This window comes from Canis lupus, chromosome 3, assembly GCF_011100685.1.
Source record: "Canis lupus familiaris isolate Mischka breed German Shepherd chromosome 3, alternate assembly UU_Cfam_GSD_1.0, whole genome shotgun sequence".
In the NCBI taxonomy this organism is placed as follows: domain Eukaryota; kingdom Metazoa; phylum Chordata; class Mammalia; order Carnivora; family Canidae; genus Canis; species Canis lupus.
Window position 1 is genome coordinate 74,855,566 of NC_049224.1, and position 24,576 is coordinate 74,880,141.

Below are 24,576 nucleotides of genomic sequence, written 5' to 3' on the forward strand. Positions count from 1 at the left end.
ATTTAAGCATCTGAATCCTTGATTTCGGCTCAGCTCATAATGTCAGGTCATGAGAATGAGCCCTGCATTGGTTCCACACTGGGTGTGAGGCCTGCTTAAGATCTTCTCTCTAAAAAAAAAAAAAAAAAAAAAAAAATTCTGTCTCCCTCTCCCACTCCTCTCCCACTCCTGCTCCACACACACACACCCTCTTAAAAAAAAAAGAGAGAGCGATAGAGGGAAAGACTTGAAAACAAGTAGCCTAGGTAAATTTAAGAACCAAGATCCAAAGAAGAAACAGAATTTATTTTAGCAGGAGAGGGGACTAGCTTCAATTTTTTAAAAAATCAGAAATGAAGAGAATTTTAACTGGAATCAGAGCTTTGGAAGATCTAGCAGATGTGTTCCTGACTACATTAGGAATCTGTGTTATTCTGAATAGCTACTAATAGTCACAAAGTGATCGTTCAAGCACATGTAGACAAAACCACTTCACATAAATTCAGCTAAGACTTAGAGAACTTTGTTGAAAGTACTAATCTCTAAAAAACAGAGCTGGCGGTAGCAGCGGCCAAGGAAAAGGTAGGACTGATGTCAAGGTCCAGGTAACTCTCCATGGGAACTAGGCTTGGATTGAGTTCAATAAATGCGTGTTGAGTTGAGGACCACATCACCAGGGCTCATCCAGAATTGGGGCTGCATCACCTAGATCTAGAATATATACAGCCTCCATGTGCCCAGAGAGAGGCAAGCCTCAAAAAGGCAGACCCAGGACCATCATTTAAAGCTTTATGTGATGCATTAGTTGCAACAGCCAAGACATAGTGTTTCTAACAACCCAGTGTTCATCAAGAGATGATGGATAAAGATGTACTATGTTAGTTTTGCAGCTTTTCTCTTCATTTTATTTTTATATTTTCTGTTAAAGATTTATTTATTTGGAAGAGAGAAAGAGAAAGAAATGCGGGTGGGGAGGGGCAAAGGGAGAGAAACAGACAACCTGCTGAGTGCAGAGCCCAATGTGGTGCTTGATCTCACAACCCTGAGATCATGACCTGAGCTGAAATCAAGAGCTCGACACTCCACTGAGTGTTGGTTTTAAATAAAACTAGTCTTTGCTCAAACTTGTAGAAAAGGAGATCAAGATAAATTTTTCTTTTTACAGCTTTATGATGGTGTAACTGGTAGAAAATACACTGCACACAATGTGTATTATCTGATGGGTTCTGACATACGTATATACCGTGAAACCATCATTAGCTCCCCAAATTGGCTTATTTCTCATTGTAGTATCTCCTTCCTTTCTCCCCCAATGCCCCCTTACCATACCCCGACCAAATACTGATCTGCTTTCTGTCACCCAAGAGATTAGGCTGCATTTTCTAGAGTTTTCTATAAAAGGAATCATATGGTATATACCTTTGCTTAATTTTTCTTCACTTGGGATAATTATGAGATTCATCCATTTTGTTGTATATATCAATAGTTCATTCTTTTTACTGCTAAGTAATATGCCATTAAGGAATATAACACAAATTGTTTATCCATTCAGTTGTTGCTGGATATTTGGGTTGGTTCATTTTTGTTTCCCTTGGTTAAATACCTAGAAGTGGAAAAGTTGGGTCACATTGCAGGTGTAAGCTTTGTAAACAAATTGCTTCCCAAGGTGTGTTTTCATTTTAACCGAGGTTTGAGAATTCTTGATACATTCTCTAAAGGCCTTTTCTAAGATATTTGATTTTTTTGAACCAGTATACTACTTGAATTTTAACTTTTATTCTTCCACAAAAAGAATGAGATCTTGCCATTCACAACAACATGGCTGGATCTAGAGAGTATAATGCTAAGTGCAATAAGTCAGGCAGAAATAGACAAATACCAGAGGATTTCATTCATATGTGGGATTTAAGAAATAAAGCAAATGAACAAAGGAAAAAAAAAATAAGTAAAAGAAACCAGACACTTAAATACAGAAAACACTCTGGTGGTTGCCAGAGGGGAGGTGGGTGGGAGGGAGGATGGGTGGAATAGATAAAGGGAGTTAAGAGAACACTTATGTAATGAGCACAGGATAATGTATATTATAGTTGAATCATTATATTGTCCATCTGAAACTAATAGAACGCTGGATGTTAATTATGCTTCAATTAAAAAAAAAAAAAGGCAGAGCCAGGACCATTACATGGAATTTCATGTGTTGCTCACTGAACAAGGGTGCCTGGCCAAGAAAGCAAGTGAAGAGTGAACTCCCCACTGCTCCGCTGGCCAAGCTGTAGAGCAGGACTGCCTCTTCTCAGAGGAAGGAAGGGAAGACTTTCCCTAACGTGGATGAAGGTGCCACAGGACTTCAGCAGCCCTGGAGAGCAATGCTAAAGCACTTAGGAGTCACAGCAACAGGACCTAAGGGATGGGAGGCAGAGAACACCCTATAGGGGATGATAAAGGGAAGGAATCTATGTCTTGGAGTAACATCCTGTCACCTGTCATTTACATTCTTCTTGCTTTCAGCATTGGAGTTTAGTGTTTACTCCTAGCATTCCCCATCTTCTCTAGAAAGGTCTCCCTGTATGTTTTCCTCATGTAGTACCTTTCTTCCAAAGCACACACATGCCTTTGAAATAGTTTAAAGCTAATGCAGACAGATTATAGAGCATTTCCTTTTAATGATGATGGATAATCATAGAGCCATTGCAGGGCACCATCTGGCAAATTCTGTAGGATGAATGTCATCCAAATAGAAAGACATAAATCTTCAGTAACTGAATTGAGTAATTTAAACATATTAGAGGTAGATGGGGGGACTTTCAGGGCCAATTTCTCCCCTTTGTTTTATAGAGTAAATTGATACCAAAACATTCTGATCTTTTCTAATAGAGGATAATATAGCATTTCATTAATTTATTTTAAACTTCATTAAAAACAGTTATCTCTGAATAGCATAATTTTAGGGTGGTTTCTGTTTTCTTTGTTATATGTTTCTTTTTTTTCCCCCTAAATTGTCTGCAATGGTTATGTGTCATTTTTTCAATCACACGAAATATATAAATTTGTTTTTTGCCTATTTCTTTCTTCCCTCCACCTACAGACAGGCTTGGGCTCATAAAAGATAGCAGCTATACATGTTCTGAAAGAGGCTGGTCAAACTGGTCACCAGCTGGGCAAGAATAAAGCCCAGCACTGCAAATGGAGGAGACAATACAGCATTAAGAAAGGCGGGCCAGACACCCCACAGTCCATGCTACAAGCTGTGGAGTCATTGCCCTTCTTCTCCATTCACTAAAGAGTACCCTAGGCATGATGAACGCATGACTATGTACTCCAGCTTGCAGCCCAGTGGATATCCACACAGAATATGACATGTGTTTCATGGAGGGCCTAAAGGGCTAACTTGATAGTAGCCACAGCATTCTGGAGTCCAACATATGTGGGTTGTTCATGGAAAAAAGATGTGTCCTCGGACATGTTAACTTCCCTCAGCCTCAGTTTCCTCAACTGTAAAGTAAGAATAATAATATTGCCTCATACAGGCACCTGGATGGCTCATGGTTGAGCGTCTGCCTTTGGCTCAGGTCATGATCCAGGGTCCTGGGATCGAGTCCCACATCGTGCTCCCCACAAAGAGCTTGCTTCTCCCTCTGCCTATGTCTCTGCTTCTCTCTGTGTCTCTTATGAATACTGCCCCATAAAGTTCTAGAAAAATTAAATAATGAGCATAAAATACACAGCACAATGCCTAGCACATAGAAAGTACAGGATTGATCCAGCAATTTCACTTCTTAATATATTCTCAAAGAATTGGAAGCAGGGACCCAAATACTTGGGTCTCAACGTTCATAGCAGCATTATTCACAATAGTCAATAGATGGAAACAACAAATGTCCATCAACAGAAGGATAGATAAAATGTGGGCTATACATTCAATGGGTCGTTATTCAGCCTTACAAAGGAAAGAAATTCTGATACATGCTCCATGAACCTTAAAAATATTCTGCTAAGTGAAACAAACCAGACAGGAAAGGACGAATATTATAGGATCCTACTTACATAAGATACCTGGAATAGGCACATTCACAGAGATGGTAAGTAGAATAGACATTACCAGGGTCTGGGGAGTTATTTTTAATGGGTACAGAGTTTCTGTTGGGGATGATGAAAGTTCTGGAAATGGTTAGTGGCGTAGTTGTACAACACTGCAGATGTTCTTAATGCCACTGGACTGTACTCCAATAATGGCTAAAATGATAAATTTTATGTAATGCATATTTTACCACCATAAAAAAGAAGTGCTGCATTAATGGTAGACATTTTTTCTGTCATTATTAACAACAGCAATGATCAGTTCATACAAAGCACAGGCCGCTCATAAACCTATAAACTCTGACTCATAGCAGAGTGATGAGAAACTATCCCATGAGGCAGTTTGGGCAGGGGGAGCAGGGCAGGAGCCAGCAAGGTGCAGTTATACTTGAAAAAGCCCAGAGTAAGAGGATCGGTGTGAGGCAAATCCTGGAGAATGGAATGATCAAACCCAGTGAGTCAAGTCAAGACATGGGCAAGTGAACTGAAAAAAAAAAAAAAAAAAAAAAAAAGAGGAGAATTATTAGTTAAAGCTCTTGTGGTTGCAACAGCTACCTAAAGGGATGAGGCATCAATGGGGACTTTCCTGGCTTGTGCACCCGAGAGCGCAGGCAAGCTGGATCCCGGTGGAGATGATGTCATGAGGGCCCAGCTACCCCATCCATCACTGCTCTGCCTCCATGTTGGCTTCAGTCTCACAGGCTCTTTCCAGGCAGGGGCCATGTGGTTCCCCAGCATCCCCAGCAGAGAGCTTGTCTTTCCAAGATTGAATCTGATTTGCGTGGCTTGGATCACAAACTCACCCCTGAACCAATCATTGAAGCCAAGGTAACAGAGTATGCTAACTAGCTTTGGGTCATTCCCAGTGGACCTAAAGGAGAAGCTATTGATAGATTAAGTAAGAATAGATGCTGCTCAGGCAAAAAGAACAAATGTCCCAACAGTAGGGGACATGAGTGGCAACAGAGTGAAGGAGGCTTAGGTAATTAACACAGAAGAGGCTGGAGGGTCTGTGGTTTGGTTTTATTGCCCACTGCCAAATAGCATATGGGTGAGTCAGGATGGTTTAAATATACAGGATCTTAGCTGGCCATGGGCCAAAGTTCCTTCTGTACTGAGTTCTAACACAGTTGCCTGAACCTCACCGATGTCCCCATTCTGTAATTAGAATCACGCCATGAAAATTAGGATTGGCTTCTAGTGCTAGGACCCTGCAAAGGGTGGTGACATTTGACATAAGACACTCTCTGAACCTCACTTTCCTAATTACCAAAAAGGAGGTTGAATTAGAAGGCTTCTAGGACCCCATGTGTCTGAGCCTCCATTCTAAATAACTGTAAATTAGGTCTTTTAAAAAGATTTATTTATTTATTTATTTATTTATTTATTTATTTATTTGAGAGAATATGTGCACACAGGGGTAGTGGCAGAGGGAGAGGGAGAGAGTCTTAAGCAGACTCCTTTGTGCTCACTGCAAAGCCTGACGCAGGCCGCCATCTCATGACCCTGAGATCATGACCTGAGCTGAAACCAAGAGTTGAACACTTAACTGATTGTGTCACCCAGGCGCCCCTGAAAATTTTAGTTTTAATATCATCTCAAAGGGTGGGTGAGCAAATGGAAGACAATGATGTTTATGAAAGCAAAAATTCTGTAAATTACAGAACGATGCAAATTAGTTATTATTTTTATAGTCAAAAGGTAGGCATGGTATCAAAACCAAAACCAAAATGGCCTTGAGTAGAGATAAAAATAGGAGAAGGCAGAAAAAGTAGGTCAATCAGAATGAAAATGTTATCTATCTGTGTGTGTGTATCTATACGTGTGTACACGTACTTTTTTTATTCTGGATCGTGTTAGAAATCACAACAGCATCTCAGTGTCTTTGATGTCCATCCACTCTTCAGTGATAACTGGCATTCGGCCCTTACTACTCCACTGAAGCAAAGGTGGCTATGCAGGGACCTCCCACGGGGCCACGCCTAGGGAGCAGCTGGCAGCTATTATCTATACAAACTTCATTACTGCCCTTGACATTGCTGTCCTTGTCCTCATTCTTGAAAATCCACATCGTGTTGGCTCTCGGGACACTGCTGTCTCATGGGTCTCCTCCTCTCTATATATTCCCCTTTGAACTCCCCTCCCCCTGCTCAACTTCTGAAATAGTCACGTTCTCAGGTATTTCTTTCTTCTTGGCTGTTGTCAACCACTCTCATAGTTCTATCATGCATAGGCTCCATTAATGTATCTCCAGCCCTGACCACTCATCTGAGCTTCAGCCCATGGGATGTCCCTCAAACAGTTCCAATACCCTACACACCCCAAATGTAAGTCACCAGCTCCCTTCCCCCAGAATTGCCCCCTTTTCTTCCTGTTCCCCATTTCAGACAGCCACTAAGGTCAGAAACCTACTCACTCATTCTCCTTCCTCTTTTTGGCCACCCCCACCTCCTACTTTCCAGGGCTCTATGCCTTGTATCTTCACCTGGTCCTCATTCCTCTTTAAAGATTCAGCTTACACATCATCTTCCCCAAGTTAGCTTCCTGAAATCCCCAGGTGGAGGACAGCACATCTAGTGCCCTGAGTATAAATGATCCCCACTACCTCTTACCAGGTTATATTGAAGCATCTGTCTGTGACTGTCCTCCAAACCTCTGCATGGCCTTCACCGCCCTGGACTCTTGAGTTCTTCGAGGGCATGGGCAATTTGTTGGGTTTTGTACCCCTTAGGCCTAGCACAGTGTCTGGCACATAGTATATGTTCAGTTAATGTTACTGAATGAAAACAATCCTCACCAGCTGTAGTGACGCTAAATAAGAACATTCTGCTTGTGATGAAAGTAATTTGTTAACTTTTAAGAGCCGCTATAGACAATTTAACGTAATCACTCAGCCACTGATAGAGTCAAAAGAAGGGGAAGTTCACATATCTAAGCTATGAAACAGATGATACAGCAGATTCTGAATTTACATTAGAGTATTTATTTTGAGAAATATGCACATGCATTTTTTTTAACTAGTGATCACATTTTGAATCTTAAATAGGAGTAGATGTTCTTTTCCCAGTATAGTTAGCTGCACAGAAATTGTCTGGTCAAATTAAAATCTATGACCTTAAAATTCTTTGGTTTATTTCTCCTTTTGAACCTTTTTATTTCCAAGATGCACATTTCTCACTTAAGAAAAGGTATGTGTATGGTGGGGGATAAGTCTTCAAGCCTCCAGATAGGAATCATTTTCGTTCACATCTTTTCTCCCTGTTTTGGTATTTTGTTACAAGCAAAATATCAACTAAAACCTTAAAGGAAGAGTTATTCAACAATTATGTTGAACTATACTAATTAACATTTTTAAAAAAGTTATATATACGAGAATGTAATAAATATTGGGCAGCCCCGGTGGCCCAGCGGTTTAGGGCCGCCTTCGGCCCAGGATGTGATCCTGGAGACCCAGGATGGAGTCCCATGTCAGGCTCCCTGCATGGAGCCTGCTTCTCCCTCTGCCTGTGTCTCTACCTCTCACTCTCTCTGTGTCTGTCATGAATAAATAAATAAAATCTTAAAAAAAAAAGAAATATCAAGATAGCATACGTTACATACTTATAAAAATAAAAGCATCCTTTATAATTAGTTGATAAGATGTACCCTTGTATATATGGGTTTTGGATACTGATCGACAATTGTAGGCTAGAGCACACCTGGGTGGCTCAGTGTTTAAGCATCTGCTTCCGGCTCAGGGCATGATCACGGGGTCCTGGGATCAAGTCCCACATCAGGTCCAGGGATCAAGTCCCACATCAGCAGCAGGCAGCCTGCTTCTCCCTCTGCCTATGTATCTGCTTTTCTTTCTGTGTCTCTCATGAATAAACAAAGAAAATCTTTAAAAAAAAATTGTAGGCTAGCCTTACAAAGAAAATGCCAGAAGCACTCCATGATGACATTGGCTTAGTCACTATTTAAGATATGAAAATGAAGAAATAAAAATATAAAATCTTATTTAGTGTGATTTTATTCGCTTCATAAAGCACAAATGGTATATACAGTTTTATCTTCTCTTCATTGTAAAAATCAGTGGTAGTGACCTCATTTATTATAAACAGTTCTGAGAAAATCCATAGAATCGTAAAAGGAGAAAGGCAAAAACAGATTTTAGAAGTCCAAGTGTTATAAATCAAGCTTTGAGGATGGAAATCGCACGGATGTGACATTTATTCACTTACATGTACAACTTGTCTCCAGTTGTTTTTCAAAGCTCTGAATTTCATCAAGGCCTGCCATCATAATTATTTTTTTTTCTGCCATCATAATTAAAATGTAATCTCTGGTTTGAAATTCAACATCATGGAAGTAGCACAGGGCAACTATGGGCTCCCAGCCATGCCTGCTGCTAAGGGGATCATCAAAATATTTTTAGTCCATTTTTCTTTGAGGGAGGCAGCATCGTGTCTGTTAATCTCTATGAATTAACTATTTATGCTTAGAAACAGATACAAAGCTACGTAGGATTTCTGTTGCAGGAAAAAACTGTAATGAAGAGAGAAAAATAGGGAAAATCTAAATTACTGTTAATAAGGGCTGGCTAAATTATGGTACATCCATATATAGACCTGATAAGCAGCAGGGGTCATTCTGTCATTTGAGAGATTAAAAAATTGGATCAAAATCTCTTCTCCTGGGGAAAAAGAAGGCCAGCATCTATTCCAAACTCTCCAGGGATTCTTGAGAGTCCGTGGCTTCTCCTATTCCCCTGTTCCAATTCCCAGACCCTAGCAACTACCGGCTCTCTTTCCTGTCCTGGCCTCCTATTATTATTTGTTTGTTTGTGAGCAAATGAGCACTGGAGGGGGGGGGGCAGAGGGAGAGGGAGAGAAAGAATCCTCAAGAAGACTCCCTGATGAGCAGGGAGCCTGACAGGGAGCTCCATCCCAGGACCCTGAGATCCTGACCTGAGCTGAAATCAAGAGTCAGCTGTTTAACCAAATGAGCCCCTGCTTCCTACCACTCTTAATACCCGTTGTTTCCCTGCTCACCATGTGCAGACAGACTAAATGCCCCTTTTTCTTTGATTTCCCCAAATGGTACTGACACAACCTCTTCCGTGTAGTGGGCTATGAGAGCTATTTGAGAGTATCGACGAGCAGAGGTCATGGTGAGAGAGGAGTGAGATATCTTACAGCCACACTACACACCACTGCAGCTAACTAAAAACTAGTGTCTGACCTCCTGTTCTTAGAAGACCTTGGCCATTCCCCCAATTCTACCAATGAGACTAGGAATTTCACTTTGGCCTCAGCTTCCCATATTCAATGTCAAGGCCTGACTTTCTCCAAACTCTTTGTGGTTCTTGTCTTTTATTAGTGTATTTCATTTTATTTTTTCATTGTTCTTGTGTATATTTTTGCCACCATTATTGAGATATAATTGGCATTTAACACTGTGTGAGTTTAAGGTGTACGAGGTATTGATTTGATACAAGTATGTATCACAGAATGATTACCACCACAGCTGAGCATAGCATCCCATTAGCTAACACCCTCCAGCTCATCAGATAACTGCCATTTCTTGCTGGGGGTGAGAACATTTAGGTTCTACTCTGTTGGAAACTTTCAAGTATATAATAGGGCATTACTAACTATAATCACCAAGCTATACATTAGATCCCAAGAACTTATTTACCTTATAGCTGGAAGTTTAGGGGCCCCTGGGTGGCTCAGTCGGTTAAACATATGACTTTTGATTTCAGCTCAGGTCATAATCTTAGGGTTGTGAGCGAGTCCTGCATCGGGCTCTGTGCTGGGCATGGAGCCAGCTTAAAATTCTCTCTCTCCCTGTCTCTCTGCCCCTCCACCCTCCATCCCAGCTCCTACCCCCCACCCCTCAACAATAAATAAATAAATAAGATAACTGGAAGTTTACACTCTTTGACCAACATCTCATTTCCTCCACCTCCAGCCCCTGGTAACTACCATTCTACTCTGTTTCTATAATCTCAGCTTTTTTAGATTCTATATATAAGTAAGATCATACAGCATTTGTCTTTCTCTGTCTGCTGTATTTCACTTAGCATCCTGTGCTCAAAGTCCATTCATGTTGTCACAAAGAGCAGAATTTCCTTCTTTCTCATGGCTGCATAGTATTCCATTGTCTATAGATCCCACCACTTCTTTATACATTTATCCACCAATGCAGACCTAGGTTGTTTCCATGCCTTGGCTATTGTGAATAATATTGCAGTGATCACAGGAGTGCAGATATCTCCTTGACATCTTGTTTTTATTTCCTTTATATCTACACCCAGAAACAGAAGAGCTGGATCATATGGTAATTCTATTTTTAATTTGGTAGCGAGCCCCCATGCTGTTGTCCACAGTGGCTGCACCAAATTACATTCCCACTAACAGGGCACAAGGGTTCCCTTTTCTCCACATTCTTGCCAACACTTACTACCTCTTGTGTTTGTTTGTTTTTTTCTTTTCCACAATAGCCATTCTGTCAGGTATGAGGTCATATCATGGCTTTGATTTGTCTTTCCCTGATAATTAGTGATGCTGAGTACCTTCTCATGTACATATTGGCCATTTGTATGACTTCTCTGGAAAAATGTCTATTTAGTTCCTCTGCCCATTTTTAAATCAAACTGGCTTTTTGCTCTTGCATTGTAAGAGTTCATTATATATTCTAGATATTTACCTCATATCAGATATGTGATTTGCAAATATCTTCTCCCCCTCCATAGGCTTTCATTTGGTTATGCAGAAGCTGTGCAGAAGCCTTTGATTTTTTCTCCCACCCCCTGCCCTGTGCAGAAGCTTTTTAGTCTGATGTGGTCCCCATTGCTTATTTTTTGCTTTTGTTCCTCCAAAATCTTGTTTGTTTCTTATGCTAAGCAGATTAGACAGCTCTGAGTCACTTGCAGCCCATCCTGGCCATGTTCTCTTTTCATAATGAAAATGGCTCATCAAAACTAAACAAAGATGATGCTAGTCACCCAAGAGCAGTTCTGTCTCAGTTATGAAACCAGCCCTTCCTTTCTCCCTGCTGCATATAACTCTGTAATCACCCAAAAGATGTACCCCTACTACCATGAAAAGTGTCTAAGATATACCTATATTTATAGCCATATCTATGTGTGTGTTTATTTCTATTCTATATATGTAGACAGACAGAGAGCCCAGAGTTTAAAAAGAAATGGTAGGAATAAATATATAAATTGATTCCATATAGAAACATTTATTTATATAATAAAAGTATAATATCTCTAAGAATAAACACCAATATATTAATAGTGGTTTCTCTCTAGGAGGTGGGATTAAGAGGGAACTTCAAATTTTAACACTTGTATACTATTTTTTTTTTACATTCAACATATTAATGTCTCTATAATCAGAAAACTATTTATTTTGTAAAATAAAAGACTGATGCAAAAAAAATGCTTAAGCCACTGCTTAAAGGATTTAACTCACATACAAAAAAGAGTTTCTCACAATAGTAGACTGCTCAATATTCATGAAATCTTTCCCCCAATACTCACCAATAAATGCCAAGAAAATTCTGAGTTCATAAAAAGCAAGGAAGAGAAGTGTACAGATTTCAAAGAGCTGAGAGCCAATGAATATCATCTTATGAACAAAACCCAAGAGGAAAGAAACTCAGGAGGGATGGGGAGAGAGGGATGTTTTATCTAAGAACAAAACCCTGACTGAATGAGAGAAATCTGTCCTGATGAGGAAGGAAAGGCAAAGCAGGAATATAAATGAAAATGGCTGCACGTGGGCTTTCCAGATGAGATTGGGTTAAAAAATCAAAAACAGAAAAGAGAGGGACACCTAGAAAGCTCAGTCAGTTGGGCATCTACCCTCAGCTCAGGTCAGGATCCCAGGATCCTGGGATCAAGCTCCACATTGGGCTCCTTGCTCTGTGGGGAGCCTGCTTCTCCTTCTTCCTCTGCCTCCACTCCCCCTACTTGTGCTCTCTCTCTCTCTCTCTCTGTCAAATAAATAAATAAATAAATAAATAAATAAATAAATAAATAAATAAAATCTTAAAAACAAAACAAAAACGAAAAACAGAAAAAAGAAGCACATCTTCAAGAATGGTCACCAGAAGGTAACATTCATTCATTCATCCATTCATGAAGTACCCATTATGTGCCAGGCACTGTCCTGGATGCCCAGGTCTGGCAATGAATAGGAAAGGCAAGGGTCCTGTTCTCTTGGAGTTTAGGCAGGTGTGAACATGGTAAACAAGGAAATATAACAACAAACAAGGTCATTTCAGATGCTAGGAAATATTATGAAGACGGTAAAACCAGATGAAGTCATTGAAATTGGTATGGGGTTTGGTTTGAATAGGGTGGCCAAAGGATAAGGTTTAAAGCAACTCCATAATGGTCTGGGGAAGTAGCAGAGTCTTCCAGGCAGAGACAACAACAAATGCAAAGTCCCCATGTGGAGAATGAGGCTGTGATGTCTTAGGAACATAAACACCACTGTGGCTGGGGGCCAGACAGCACTGGAAACCAGGTGTGTGGAACAAGGTCCACCTGGCAGGTCCCAGCAAGGATCTGGGATTTTAGTTTATATACAGGGGAAAGTCACAAGCAAGGTTGTAGGCAGGGCAGTGTCATGAATTTATAGGTCTTCTAAAAATGCTTCCAGGTTCTCTCTGGATGATTGGCTGGTGGAGAGAAGAAACAAGCATGGAAACAGGGAGAACAGTCAGGAAGTACTTTAGCAGTCTAGATGAGAGAGGACAGAGCCTCTGGCTCAGGGTTAGCAACAGAATCAAAGGGGCAGATCTGGACTGGGTCCTGAATGATTTGAATGAAAATGTGAAGAGAGAGATCAAGACAAGGACTAGATTTCCACTGGGGCAACTGTCATTACCACTTCAGAGCTGCCAAAGACTGGGGAGGCAACAAGGTTGGTGGGGAGTAAATTCCAGGGTTCTTTTTGAACCAGGTTGAGTTTGAGCTGTCTACATAACAGCTGAGTAGACAAGTCAAGTTGCCAGCTGGACAGACAAGTCTGGAACTCATTGGCAAGTTTGAAGAAATAGATTAATTTTGGAGAGTCACCATCAAACAGGTGGTATTTAACACTACAAGACTGGGTGAGTTTACCTGGAAAGAGTGTCGAGAAGAGAAATGTAGAAGACTGGGTCTTGGGGGACATAAAACTCAGAATTGAGAAGAGGAAGAAGAAACAAAGGGGAAAAGTGGAAACCACTACTGAAGCAAAAGAGAAAACAGGAGGAAATGGTTCTCCAAAAGCCAAGAGAGGAGAGTGTTTCAAGATAGAAGAAACACTGTCTTGCCAACTATGCCAAAAGCTACTGAGAAATTGGATGAGAGAAGCAGAGAAGGGATCACCAGATCTCACAAGCTGGAGGTGGCTGGTGACATGATACGAGCCTTTTTAGGGCAAAGATCAGAACAGAAGGCCGACTGGTAAGCTGAGGAGAAAATGGGTGAGTAAAAGTAAAAGTAGCCACCAAGACAACTCTTAAAAAATAAAGCAGAAAATTGGGCCAGGACCTGGAGGGGGCTCGGAATGGGATATGGGGTCAGCGGAGGCTTTGTTTTTGAGACGGGAGATGCCAAGATAAATATTTTCAGAAGACCAAGCAGAACCAGATCAGGAATTTTACTTCTATGTTATTTTTCTTTATCATTAGAATATGACTGGTTTTCTCTTCTATTAGAGACCAACCAACTGTAAAATTAAACTATTAATTTAATCTAGAGGGGAAAGTGACCAAAGACATCGACTTGGTTCCATGAGAACAAGCTATTTCACATCGTACCTTGGGATCAAGACATTATCTACCTATCTATCCATCTATCTGTGTAATCTCTGTACCCAGTGTGGGGCTTGAACTCACAACCCTGAGATCAAGAGTTGCATGCTCCACCAACTGAGCCAGCCAGACACTCTGGATCAAGAAACTTCTTGAGCTTTCACACTCACTGCTCCAATAATAGCCTCCTAACTGGTCGGCCTCATCTGTCTCTCATTCCTCCACTCATTCCACAAAATCTAAAATCAGGTCCCGTTACTTCACTTTCCCTGGTGAATGCCTCTACTCTATTCTATTCTCTATTAAGAATATCAAACCCTAAAAAAAATGAATACTAAACCCTCTTAGTAAGACATACAAAGCCTCATAACGTCTGTCCCCAGCCTCTCCTCCCAGTCTCCACACTCCCTTGTCCTACTATGGCTTGGCACGCTCTCGTTCCTCAACCTAGAATTTCCATTCAATCTGCACCCAGCTCCTTGGCCTGGAAAACTCCTAGTGGGTCTTTAATACTCGTTCAAATGTCCCACGGAAAATAAATTTACTCGGGGTCCTTCCAGAAGATAGAGTTCTCGACAAACAGCAAGACATTACAGGAAACAACTTTGCTTCAACATAAAATAGACTTAGGAGCAAGTCAGTTGTCCGAAACAAAAGGGGAACATTGTCAGGTGATACATTCCTCATAAGTGGGAAGGGTAGAAACACGAGGAAGATGACTTGCCAAGTGAAATCTCCTTGGGACAAAATCCATCCACATCCATTGTTCAACACAGCCCCTTTAATAATTAGTTGCCTGTCACTGCTTGGAAGGGCCAAAGATCTATCTCCACAAATTTCTACAGTTCCTACTTTGCCTTCCAGAGCAATTCACAGTGTGTCCATTTCTTTTTGCACCTACATGGCAGCTTTTCAAATAACTGTAGGCGCTTACACTAGATCTCCTCTTATTCTCCCAAATTTCTCTTCTATAACTTACAGATGTTGCTAACTCCTGGCAGCGCAGCCTTCAGAACATAAAAACATCATTATACCTCTTGAGGGGGCAATCTTATCTTATTTGATTTTGTACCGGAGCACCCAGCCAAGTACATGACATACTGGTAATGTTCCAATGCACGAATTAATGTTGAATCTGCAACATTTCAAATACCTACATCACTCGACCGCAAGAAATCATAGCTTCTGACACACTGCCCAGAACTAAAGCAACTAAGAAAGTGTTTCTGCAGGACCAGCTGTCATCAAGTCTCATTTGAAGTACTCAGTCAGACACAGAGTCCAACATCAGTGATCACACCACTCAAGGCCACCTCTTCTCTGGAGTCCTGCATCAGCTCCTCCCCAAAGCCCCAGCTGCCATCCGGCTTCTTCTCAAGTTCTCAGAGCCAGGCCAGCTCGGCACTTGGCCCGCTGTGGTTGTTGGCTCAAACTCACAGGTAACAATTAGTGGAGCAGATGCCTAAGGATCCAAAGGGAGGAAACGTATTAAAAAAAAAAAAAAAAAAGAGGGGGCATCTGGGTGGCTCAGTTGGTTAGGTGTCTGACTTTGGCTCAGGTCATGAGCTCAGGGTCCTGGGATCGAGCTCCCTGATTAGTGAGTAGGGAGTCTGCTTCTCCCTCTCCATCTGCCCCTCCCCTCTGCTTGTGCACTCTCTCTCTCAAATTAATTTTAAAAATCTTTAAAACAAAGAGAGAGAGAAAATGTAGAAAGAAGAGATTTATCTCTTTCAGTATATCCCAAACTAGCGGCTCACAGCACTCTTGTCCATCACAATACAAATCTAGAGTTAAAAATAGGATGTAGTTTTGAATGTGATCTTTTCAGAAGAACATTGAGCAAAATTCTATCACTAACAAATAGAAGGCAGCAAAGAAAAGAGGGAAGCCTGGAGTCACTTTGTGATAAGTATTCAGATTATTTTCGGAAATACTTCCTACGTAAGCTAGCCTAGTCCAGTGCTGACGAGTAGAAAGGGTACAAGCTACATATATAATCGTAAATTTTCTAGTAGGCATATCAGAGAAAGTAAAATGAACAGGTGAAATGAATTCTAGTGTTATATTTTATTTAACCCAATATATCCCAAATATTATCATTTCAACATGTAATCAATATAGAAATTATTGAGATCCTTTAAGCTTTTTTTTTTTTAATGAAGTCTTTGAAATCCACTGTGTTTTGACACTTACACCACATCTCAATTTAGACTAGCCACATTGCAAGTGCTCAATAGTCACATCGGGCTACTGATTACTACACTGGACAGTAAAGGTCTAGGCTATAAATAAATGCTTTTATGATTCAAGTCAACTTTAGGTTTGAGATACTTGTAAACTCTATTCTTAGGAACAGACTTATGTTAAAAAATAATTCCAAACTCATAGCACGTAGTGAAAGAATGCAAAGCTCTATTCAAGTGATCTGTCCTGAAAAACAAAGACTTTTTACAAATTAAGCATCTATCACAAGGCGGTTGCTTCTGAGGCCCTTAGACTCATTTTTCAAAGTCGAAAATAAATTATGTAATCAATCCCGTGTCATGAACCCAAACCCTCCAACAAATACTTCGGAGTTCACGCAGTCCGGGACATTCTTTTTATAGATGAAAAAGAATCCCTGCCAACCTTTGCACCCAGCAACCGACTCCTGTCTAGCGTGACAGACGGTCAAGTGTTGATGAGCTGACACGGATACAGTGTTCCAGGCAGCCATGCACTGAGTCATAGCCACGGAGTGGGACCCCACATGAAACCTTACATAATAAACCAGAATAGGATCAAAGATACCCAGCAGGAGGTGAACACATAAAATGTCCTCCAAAATATGCACAATAAAACCTTCCCAGAACCATCCCCCCTGAGTAGCAAAAAGACACTAAGGTCTGAAATTTAGAAACTGTGACAATCAAATGCAGAAGGGCAACAGATAAGAACATCTGAACAGTAATCCTATATTCTTCAGAATCATCACCCTCAGGAACAAAACGCTGCAGCTCAGTGTTATAATTTCCATTTTCACTCTAGCAAAGAAAAAGTAATGAGCCGGCAAATACAAGAGCCAAGCTAGAGACGCAATGGGAGCCAGTCTCTACCGAAAATCCTGAAATAAGTGGTACAGATTTTCAGAGACTAATGCAAAACCCCAAGCAGACAGGGATTTTTTTTCTTTTTTTAGATTTTATTTATGTATTCATGAGAGACACAGAGAGAGGGAGGGACACAGGCAGAGGGAGAAGCAGGCTCCACACAGGGAACCCGACATGGGACTCGATCCCAGGACCCCGGGATCACACCATCGACCACTGAGCCACCCAGGCGTCCCAGGTGGGGAATTATTAAGACAAGTCAGTAATGGATAAAACGCAACCAAAGCAAAGCTACAATCAAAAATCAAACTCCAAAAAAAAATTAAATTATATCATAAAACAGCCAAAGCAAACTCTGGCTTTTTTAGATAGGGATTTGAAGTCTTAGACCTGATGATCACAGGAAAACAAAGTAAGACCACCTCCTCACTGAATATGTAAGGAAGCCTACTCCCAAGAGACCAGGTGAGGGAGCTCTGAAACCCAAGAGTTCCTGAGAAAGCCACCATCCTCAGGGCAGCATAGAAGAATACACACACTGGTTCCTCACTGGCAGTTTTCAAAGAAAATACTTATTGCTCTTACTGTACCCTTAAAATTAGTGGGAAGGGAGCCCATCAGGTTCATTTTCAGGTACGTGTCACATTCAAGAAACCCAGTGTAGACGCCAAAAATAATTGAAAAGGAAACCCATTCCCTCAAAGGACATTGACAGCCTCTCAAAGACGTCCTCCTCAGCAACACTTTACACAGAGTCCTCTTCCTTCCAGAAGTCTACTTCTACTATAAGTTCATGCAGTTAACTCTAGCCCTGACCCCGGGCTCCTTTCCCACATTCCCCCTCCTCATCCTGGAGATTTTAAGCAGTTTATTATGGAGATCAACTGAGCCTCTCTCCTGGTAAGAAATAAGGCTTCCTCTTCGGAAGAGTGAGGAATAAGGCTAGCAAGATCCTAGCAAATACAAGAGTCTCTGATGGAGAAGGGGAAGCCCATGAGCACTCCCACATTAATGACATCTGTCCCCATCACCATTATGAAACACCCACGCTGTGCCCAGACTGGATACAGCATCCAGAAGATCAGAATCTGAAAAGAGTCAAGAACAGTGTTTGAAAAGTCAGGACATATTTCAAGAAGAAAAGGAAGATTGGTTTAAAAAACAATGGGGACGTAGCAAAACTACCCTGGTGTACCCAATCTCTGACTTACCCTGGGTCCTGCACCCAGTCTCCTTCCTTCCCCTGCACACCAACCAACGCTTCTCCATTTATCACCATCTCAATAATACCCACCACTCCCCTTTCAAAATTCATTCTTTCTTCCTATTGACACACAACTGCAACAGTGTCAGAAGCCCCGGTGCTTACATGACCCACAACTCAGGGTCCCTTGAGTTGGAAAGTCCCTTTCAAGGAAGCAGAGGATTTTTTTCCACTCCATAAATAAAGAAGAGGATAGAAATAAAAAGTATTTTTTAATGTATTTATTTATTCATGAGAGCCACACAGAGAGACGCAGAGACACAGGCAGAGGGAGAAGCAGGGACTCGATCCCGGGACTCTGGCATCCTGACCTGATCCAAAGGCAGATGCTCAACCACTGAACCCCTCCCCCCAGGCATCCCAAAATAAAAATAGTCTTATGAATACTCTCAAGTAAAACTCAAGTGAGTGGCAAATCTGATGTTATTCTGAGTACAGATTTTCGTAGAAGAGACAAAGCTGAAGAACTAGAGGAAAGAATTTTGAGATAATTTCCCTGGGCTATTTTTCAAGAGCTGAGTCTAAGCGGAACTCCTGATCTCTTTGTGTCGTGATAGGGAGAGGCCTCGTCAGGGTCACTCATGCAACCCCCTGCTTTCCAGAATGCATGTCTTCATCTCCTACCATGGACCCATATTCAAAATGACACTCCAACCCGGAACTTATCCCACTGCGTTCACATGTGTTCTGAGGGGTGTTCTTGGATGTTATGAGAAAAAATGTAATCTATGGCCCAATACATTTGGGGATGTCATAGACTAATGTACAACTCAAGAGTGAAATAGAAAAGATAGCTTCCCTAAAACCGTGTTTCTCAGAGTGTGGTCATAACGCAGTGAACCAATATCTTCCACATAATCAATGCGTGATGTTACACAATCACACGTGCTTAAAAGAGTCTTCAAAATGCTCGGCAGACCAATGGGTTTCAATATAACAAAGTGCAAAGGTGCTTTGATATGGTTTCAGATTTCATACTGCAACAAATCTTTAGGAAACCATCACTTGTCAAGTTTTGGTATAGTATTGAAAAAATATCCACAATTTTCTAAAAAAGGCTATAAAATGTTTCTCCATTTTCCTACCAAATATCTGTGTGAGGACAAGTTTTCCTTCTTATACTCAACTAAAACAACGTATCACAACAGAATGAACGGAGAAACAGCAGAGAATCCAGTAGTTGTCTATTAATCCAGGTAATAAAAGACTGGGGAGAAAAAAATAAAATTATGTCACTCTTATCATTGAGTATTTTTGGAAAACATAGTTATTTTTCACAAAAATATTCTTTATGCTAACACATAAGGGGCTTATCACTTTTGTTTTTTAACAAATTAAGAAATTAGTACCTTCATAATTTCTGTTTCAATTTCTAATACAGTAATTATTAATACATATAACCCACCTTAATGCTCTTTGGGATACTCAATTTTTAAGACTGAAAAGGGGTTCTTGTATCAAAAAGTTGGACAAGATGCTACCCTAATGCATTTTTTAAAGATTTTATTTTATTTATTTTTATTTATTTATTTATTTATTTATTTATTTATTTATTTATTTTTGAGAGAGAGAGAGCTCACAAGCAGGAGGAAAGGGTAGAGGGAGAAGCAGACTCTCAATCTCAGGCCCCTGGGATCATGACCTGAGCCGAAGGCAGACACTTAACCCACTAAGCACCCTGGTGCCCCTGACCTAATGCATTTTGATTGTGGAAATCTTTCTCTGTGGAACACCTTGAACATATTCTATGGAACATACAATGAGAAACACAATCTCATTTGTGTTCTAAAAATTATTCCTTTTTTATGCCTCTTCTCCCTGGACATTCTTCAGCAAGTTAATTTATATGCTATCAAAGGGTTTCCGCTCAAATAGTAGTTTTGTGCTTATAACCCTGGCAGTAAATGCATATATCTCCTCTGGCAAGCGCAACCAAAAGTGACCTCATCTATTTAGGAGAGGCCTTAATCTAGAGAATGATTTCACCGAGCAAATGTTACAAATAACCACGAGAAAGGATGACATAGGTGAACATGCTCCATCAGCAGATACAGTGCCAGAGATGTCCCAAGAACATAAAAGCCATCACGCCAGATAGAGAATCAGGGCCAATTTGGTTTACCATTCAGTTTCCAACAAAACCGAATCACTGATTGAGGCACCTCCGCTACAAATAACTCTTTTATAAAAGGAGCAGGATGACAGTGATGTATTACTCTGAGTACCCGCAATTTGTGTTTGGAAATCTGTGTATGCAAGCCAAAAATAACTCAGGACCTAATTCATATTTCTACCATGGTTTTCCAGAACACAGAGTAAGGCCGGTTGTCTACTTTCAGCAAGACTGGAAGCTCCAGTTACAGAATTTAGTTATAAATCTCTTCTTCCTGTCAGGTATCTGAATGACCGGCCAGAAGCCTGTTCTCTGAAGGCCATAAAATTTTTGGGAAAGAGTCAAAAGTGTAAAGTGCTGGACAACTCTTCCATGCAAAGACTCTCCCCAAGGAAATTCAGTCCTTATATAGAGCTGGGCTGGAGTACAAGCTGTTCAGTCCTTTCATTTACATTCTGGAATTTGCCCAAATAATAAGAACCATTAAGTTTATTTATGTAGGTTTTAAAGTATCTAGTTTATAAAAATGTTGCTTAAGGATGACCAGGATCTTGGGAGCTGAAGACACTCCTCTTGGACTTCTTTTTCCTGTTACCTAAGAGTTGAAGTGAAATTAGCATGTACTCTGCTTCCAATAAAACTTTTTTTTTAAAGATTTTATTTATTTATTCATAAGAGACATGGGGAGAGAGAGAGAGAGAGAGAGAGGCAGAGACACAGGCAGAGGGAGAAGCAGGCTCCCTATGGGGAGATGCGGACTCGATCCCGGGACCCCAGGATCACAACCTGAGTCAAAGGCAGACGCTCAACCAATGAGCCACCCAGGCACCCTGCAATAAAACTTTGTTTAATGAAAACTTTTTGAGGCCTTAAGTGCTTACCAAGGTGCTGTTCTAGCTCATTCGGTCCCCCTGGTGACATATGAGACAGACACGCTAATTACCCCCTTTTTACAGAGGAGACAACAGGCTCAGTGTTACCTGAGGCCACCCAGTTTATAAGTGGCAGACTGGTCTGGAATTTGGTCCCTCAGAACCCCTGTACTGGGATGCTGTTCTGTCTGTTGGAGATTCGTGGACAGTAACATTGAATGATTTATGAATGAGGAGCTATCCAATTCTGTGGGTCTAACAGTGGCTGTAAGCTCAAAATAAGCCTTTACTGAAGAAAACCCTCCTTGTGTTCGGCTCCATTCTCTGTCTTCCAGTCACAACCCGGACACGGACCATGTAGCAGGTACCTCTTGTTGCTTCTGCCCTCCTTCTAGCCTGTACTGACATCCTGCATGCCACTCGGAGCAGCACTCACTGAACGAAGGAGTCAGAACCTCTGTTAAAAAGTGACTCTCTAAGAATCTACTTAGTCACCAAGAACATTAATTTCCAAGTGGAGGTCTTGCACCCTGGGGGTGTGCAAAACCAACAAAAAGCAGAAGAGTACAGGTAGAGAAACATTAGCATTTCTATTGCTATTTACTGATATTTACCACATGATTGACACTGGCCTCCTCGCGTGCGTGGATGGATGCCAGGCCCGGCGTGGGTGTCCTCAGCTCACGGGCTAGTCAGCAGTGGGCCCTTGCCTGTTCGCTGTCCACAGGCTATACCAAAGTGCAGTTCCTAAGGGCCCAGCTGAGAAAGTGGTCGCAGGGATTATATTTTCAATTTTATCTAAACTGAGCCTAATGGGGACGCCTGGGTGGCTCGGCAGTTTAGCACCTGCCTTCGGCCCAGGGCATGATCCTGGAGTCCTGGGATTGAGTCCTGCACCGGGCTCCCTGCATGGAGCCCCTGCTTCTCCCTCTGCCTGTGTTGTGTCTCTGCCTCTCTCTCTCTTTGTGTGTCTCTCATGAATAAATAAATGAAATCTTTTTAAAAAATAAAAAAAAATGAATTAAAAAAAATGAAACTGAGCCTCACAAAACGGTAAGTGACTTTAAATGAGTCCAGCACAGAGCCCCAAAGCATGGTAACAACAAAGCAAGCACCAATACACAGGAAAATAATTGAGCTGACGATACTTTTACCATTTCTCCTATGATATTTTTCTCAGTCACACATGAGCTATAACAATGAGTTAATCAGATCTGATATAAAGTGGACACACAAAACCTGAAAGCATCAAAACTTGGATGCATACTCACTATTCTTTTTTTTAAGGTTTTTTAAATTGATTTATTTGAAAGAGAGAGAGAGAGAGAGAGCATGCACCAGCAGGGGGAGGGGCAGAGGGAGAGGGAGAAGCAGACTCCCTGCTGAGCAGAGAAAGCTAAGTGGGCTCAATCCCAGGACCCCGGGATCATGACCTGAGCAGAAGGCAGACACGTAACCCACTGAGCCACCCAGGTGTCCCATGTATCCACTATTCTTATCAACAGTCTTTGCCTAAGTGACCATGATACCTTGGGAAATTGGCTAATAGTATTCATATACAGCTCCTGAATAGTATATATTTTTTAATAGGGTCAAAGGTGCGGAGCTCACTGATCTAGCCAGGTTTCTGCTACTCGAATTGCAATCTGCAAAGGAGGAGCATCAGCATCACCCAGCTAGCTTATTAGGAGTGCAGTCTTAGGGTCCATCCCAGACCTCCTGGACCTAAATTTGTATTTTAACAAGATCTCCAGGTAATTCGTGTGCACATTTCTGTTTGAGAAGCACTGCTTTAAAACACACGCCTTAGGAGATCCCTGGGTGGCTCAGTGGGGGATCCCTGGGTGCCTCAGCGGTTTAGCGCCTGCCTTCGGCCCAGGGAGTGATGCTGGAGTCCCGGGATCAAGTCCCACATCAGGCTCCCTGCATGGAGCCTGCTTCTCCCTCTGCCTGTGTCTCTGCCTCTCTCTCTCTCTCTCTCTCTCTCTCTCTCTGTCTCTCATGAATAAATAAATAAAATCTTTAAAAAATAACAAATAAACAAATAAAACACCTGCCTTAAATGATCCAAACTCTAACAGTTCAGCTCTTATTTATAAGTTGAGGCAGATTTCTCTGTTGAATTGTTGAACTCAGAATTCCCAATATCTGTTATCAAATGTTCTTCCAAACGATAAAAAAAAAACTATCCCCATAACCAAAAACCCAATGAAATAACCTATGTATGACCACAGCACTATCTCATTCATTCATTCATTCTAGTATACGTACAGTCAGCGTCCTGACCCCCACACAATGAAAGCCATCCCGCTACACCTCAATCATTTTCATCCCCACTTCCACTTACTTTTGTTTGATCGTCGGCTTTGAACACGTAGCAGATACTCTGCTGACTGGCTGCATTGTCCTTAATCAGACAAGCAAAGTAACTTGGATCGTGACTGTTGTGAATCAGTTTGTGAACATGCTGGGGCTTACACTCGAAGATGCTGGAACAGAGCAGTGGATCCCACTGTTGACTTTTCCCTGGCTCAGGTTCACATCTCAGACCAGAGGGTGACACACAAAGCCGGACTTGCCTGGTCCCAGGCTCCTTTCTGGAGGCCTGCGCGCTGAGCCTTCGCACCTCGGCCACCACCCAGGGCAGCATCGGCATCGTGGTCAGGGAATGCACAGGCAGGGAGCCCACCAGCTGCAGGCTGAAGTCCACCGAGACCTCGTTAGGGAACGCATGTTTCCTTGCCGTGAATGTTATTGGTTCCATCCTGGGGAACGTCTGGAAACTCAGCAAAACGTTGCCACTGTTTTCTATTTTAGAACGAGCAATCTATTTGGTGTGCTTCTGAGGGAGAACCCTGGGGGAGAAAACACAGGCATTAGAATTTAATGAAATCACAGCAATAGCTACTTTTGAAGAGTTATTATTTCAGAAGAACTTAAAAGCCTGGAACTCAAACACAGAAAGGAACAGATAATAGTTCAAACAAGGTGCTTGGCCTAGAAAGAGCCTTCTCGAAAATGTGCTTATATAAAACTCGAGGATGCCATAAGTGCCACACACACTACAGGTTACAGAGATCCCACCAGTAAACTCCTGTTAAACCTCTGTAAGCCTCACAGAGCCGGCAAAGGCAAGGACAGAAAGCAATATAGTCCTGCTCCGATACCTTTAAATCTCATTCTATTAACATGTATTTCAAGGAATTTTTTTAAAAGATTTTATTTATTCATTCATGACAGACACACACACACACAGAGACAGAGAGAAAGAGAGAGAGAGACAGGCAGAGGGAGAAGCAGGCTCCATGCAGGGAGCCCGACATGGGACTCGATCCCAGGTCTCCAGGATCACATCCTGGGCTGAAGGCAGCACTAAACCGCTGA

The 24,576-nt window shown here is 41.5% G+C and overlaps 1 protein-coding gene across 4 annotated transcripts in view; it reads right to left on the reverse strand.

The window, feature by feature from the left end:
* Positions 1 to 24,576, reverse strand: part of TBC1D1 (TBC1 domain family member 1) — a 238,846-nt gene that overhangs the window by 204,947 nt on the left and 9,323 nt on the right. For all 4 annotated transcript variants that reach the window (XM_038533498.1, XM_038533496.1, XM_038533495.1 and 1 more), the window contains exon 2: positions 23,540 to 24,047. In XM_038533498.1, the coding sequence (XP_038389426.1) occupies positions 23,540 to 23,956 (417 nt within the window). In that variant the 5' untranslated portion in view covers positions 23,957 to 24,047. The remainder of the gene's footprint in view (positions 1 to 23,539; positions 24,048 to 24,576) is intronic.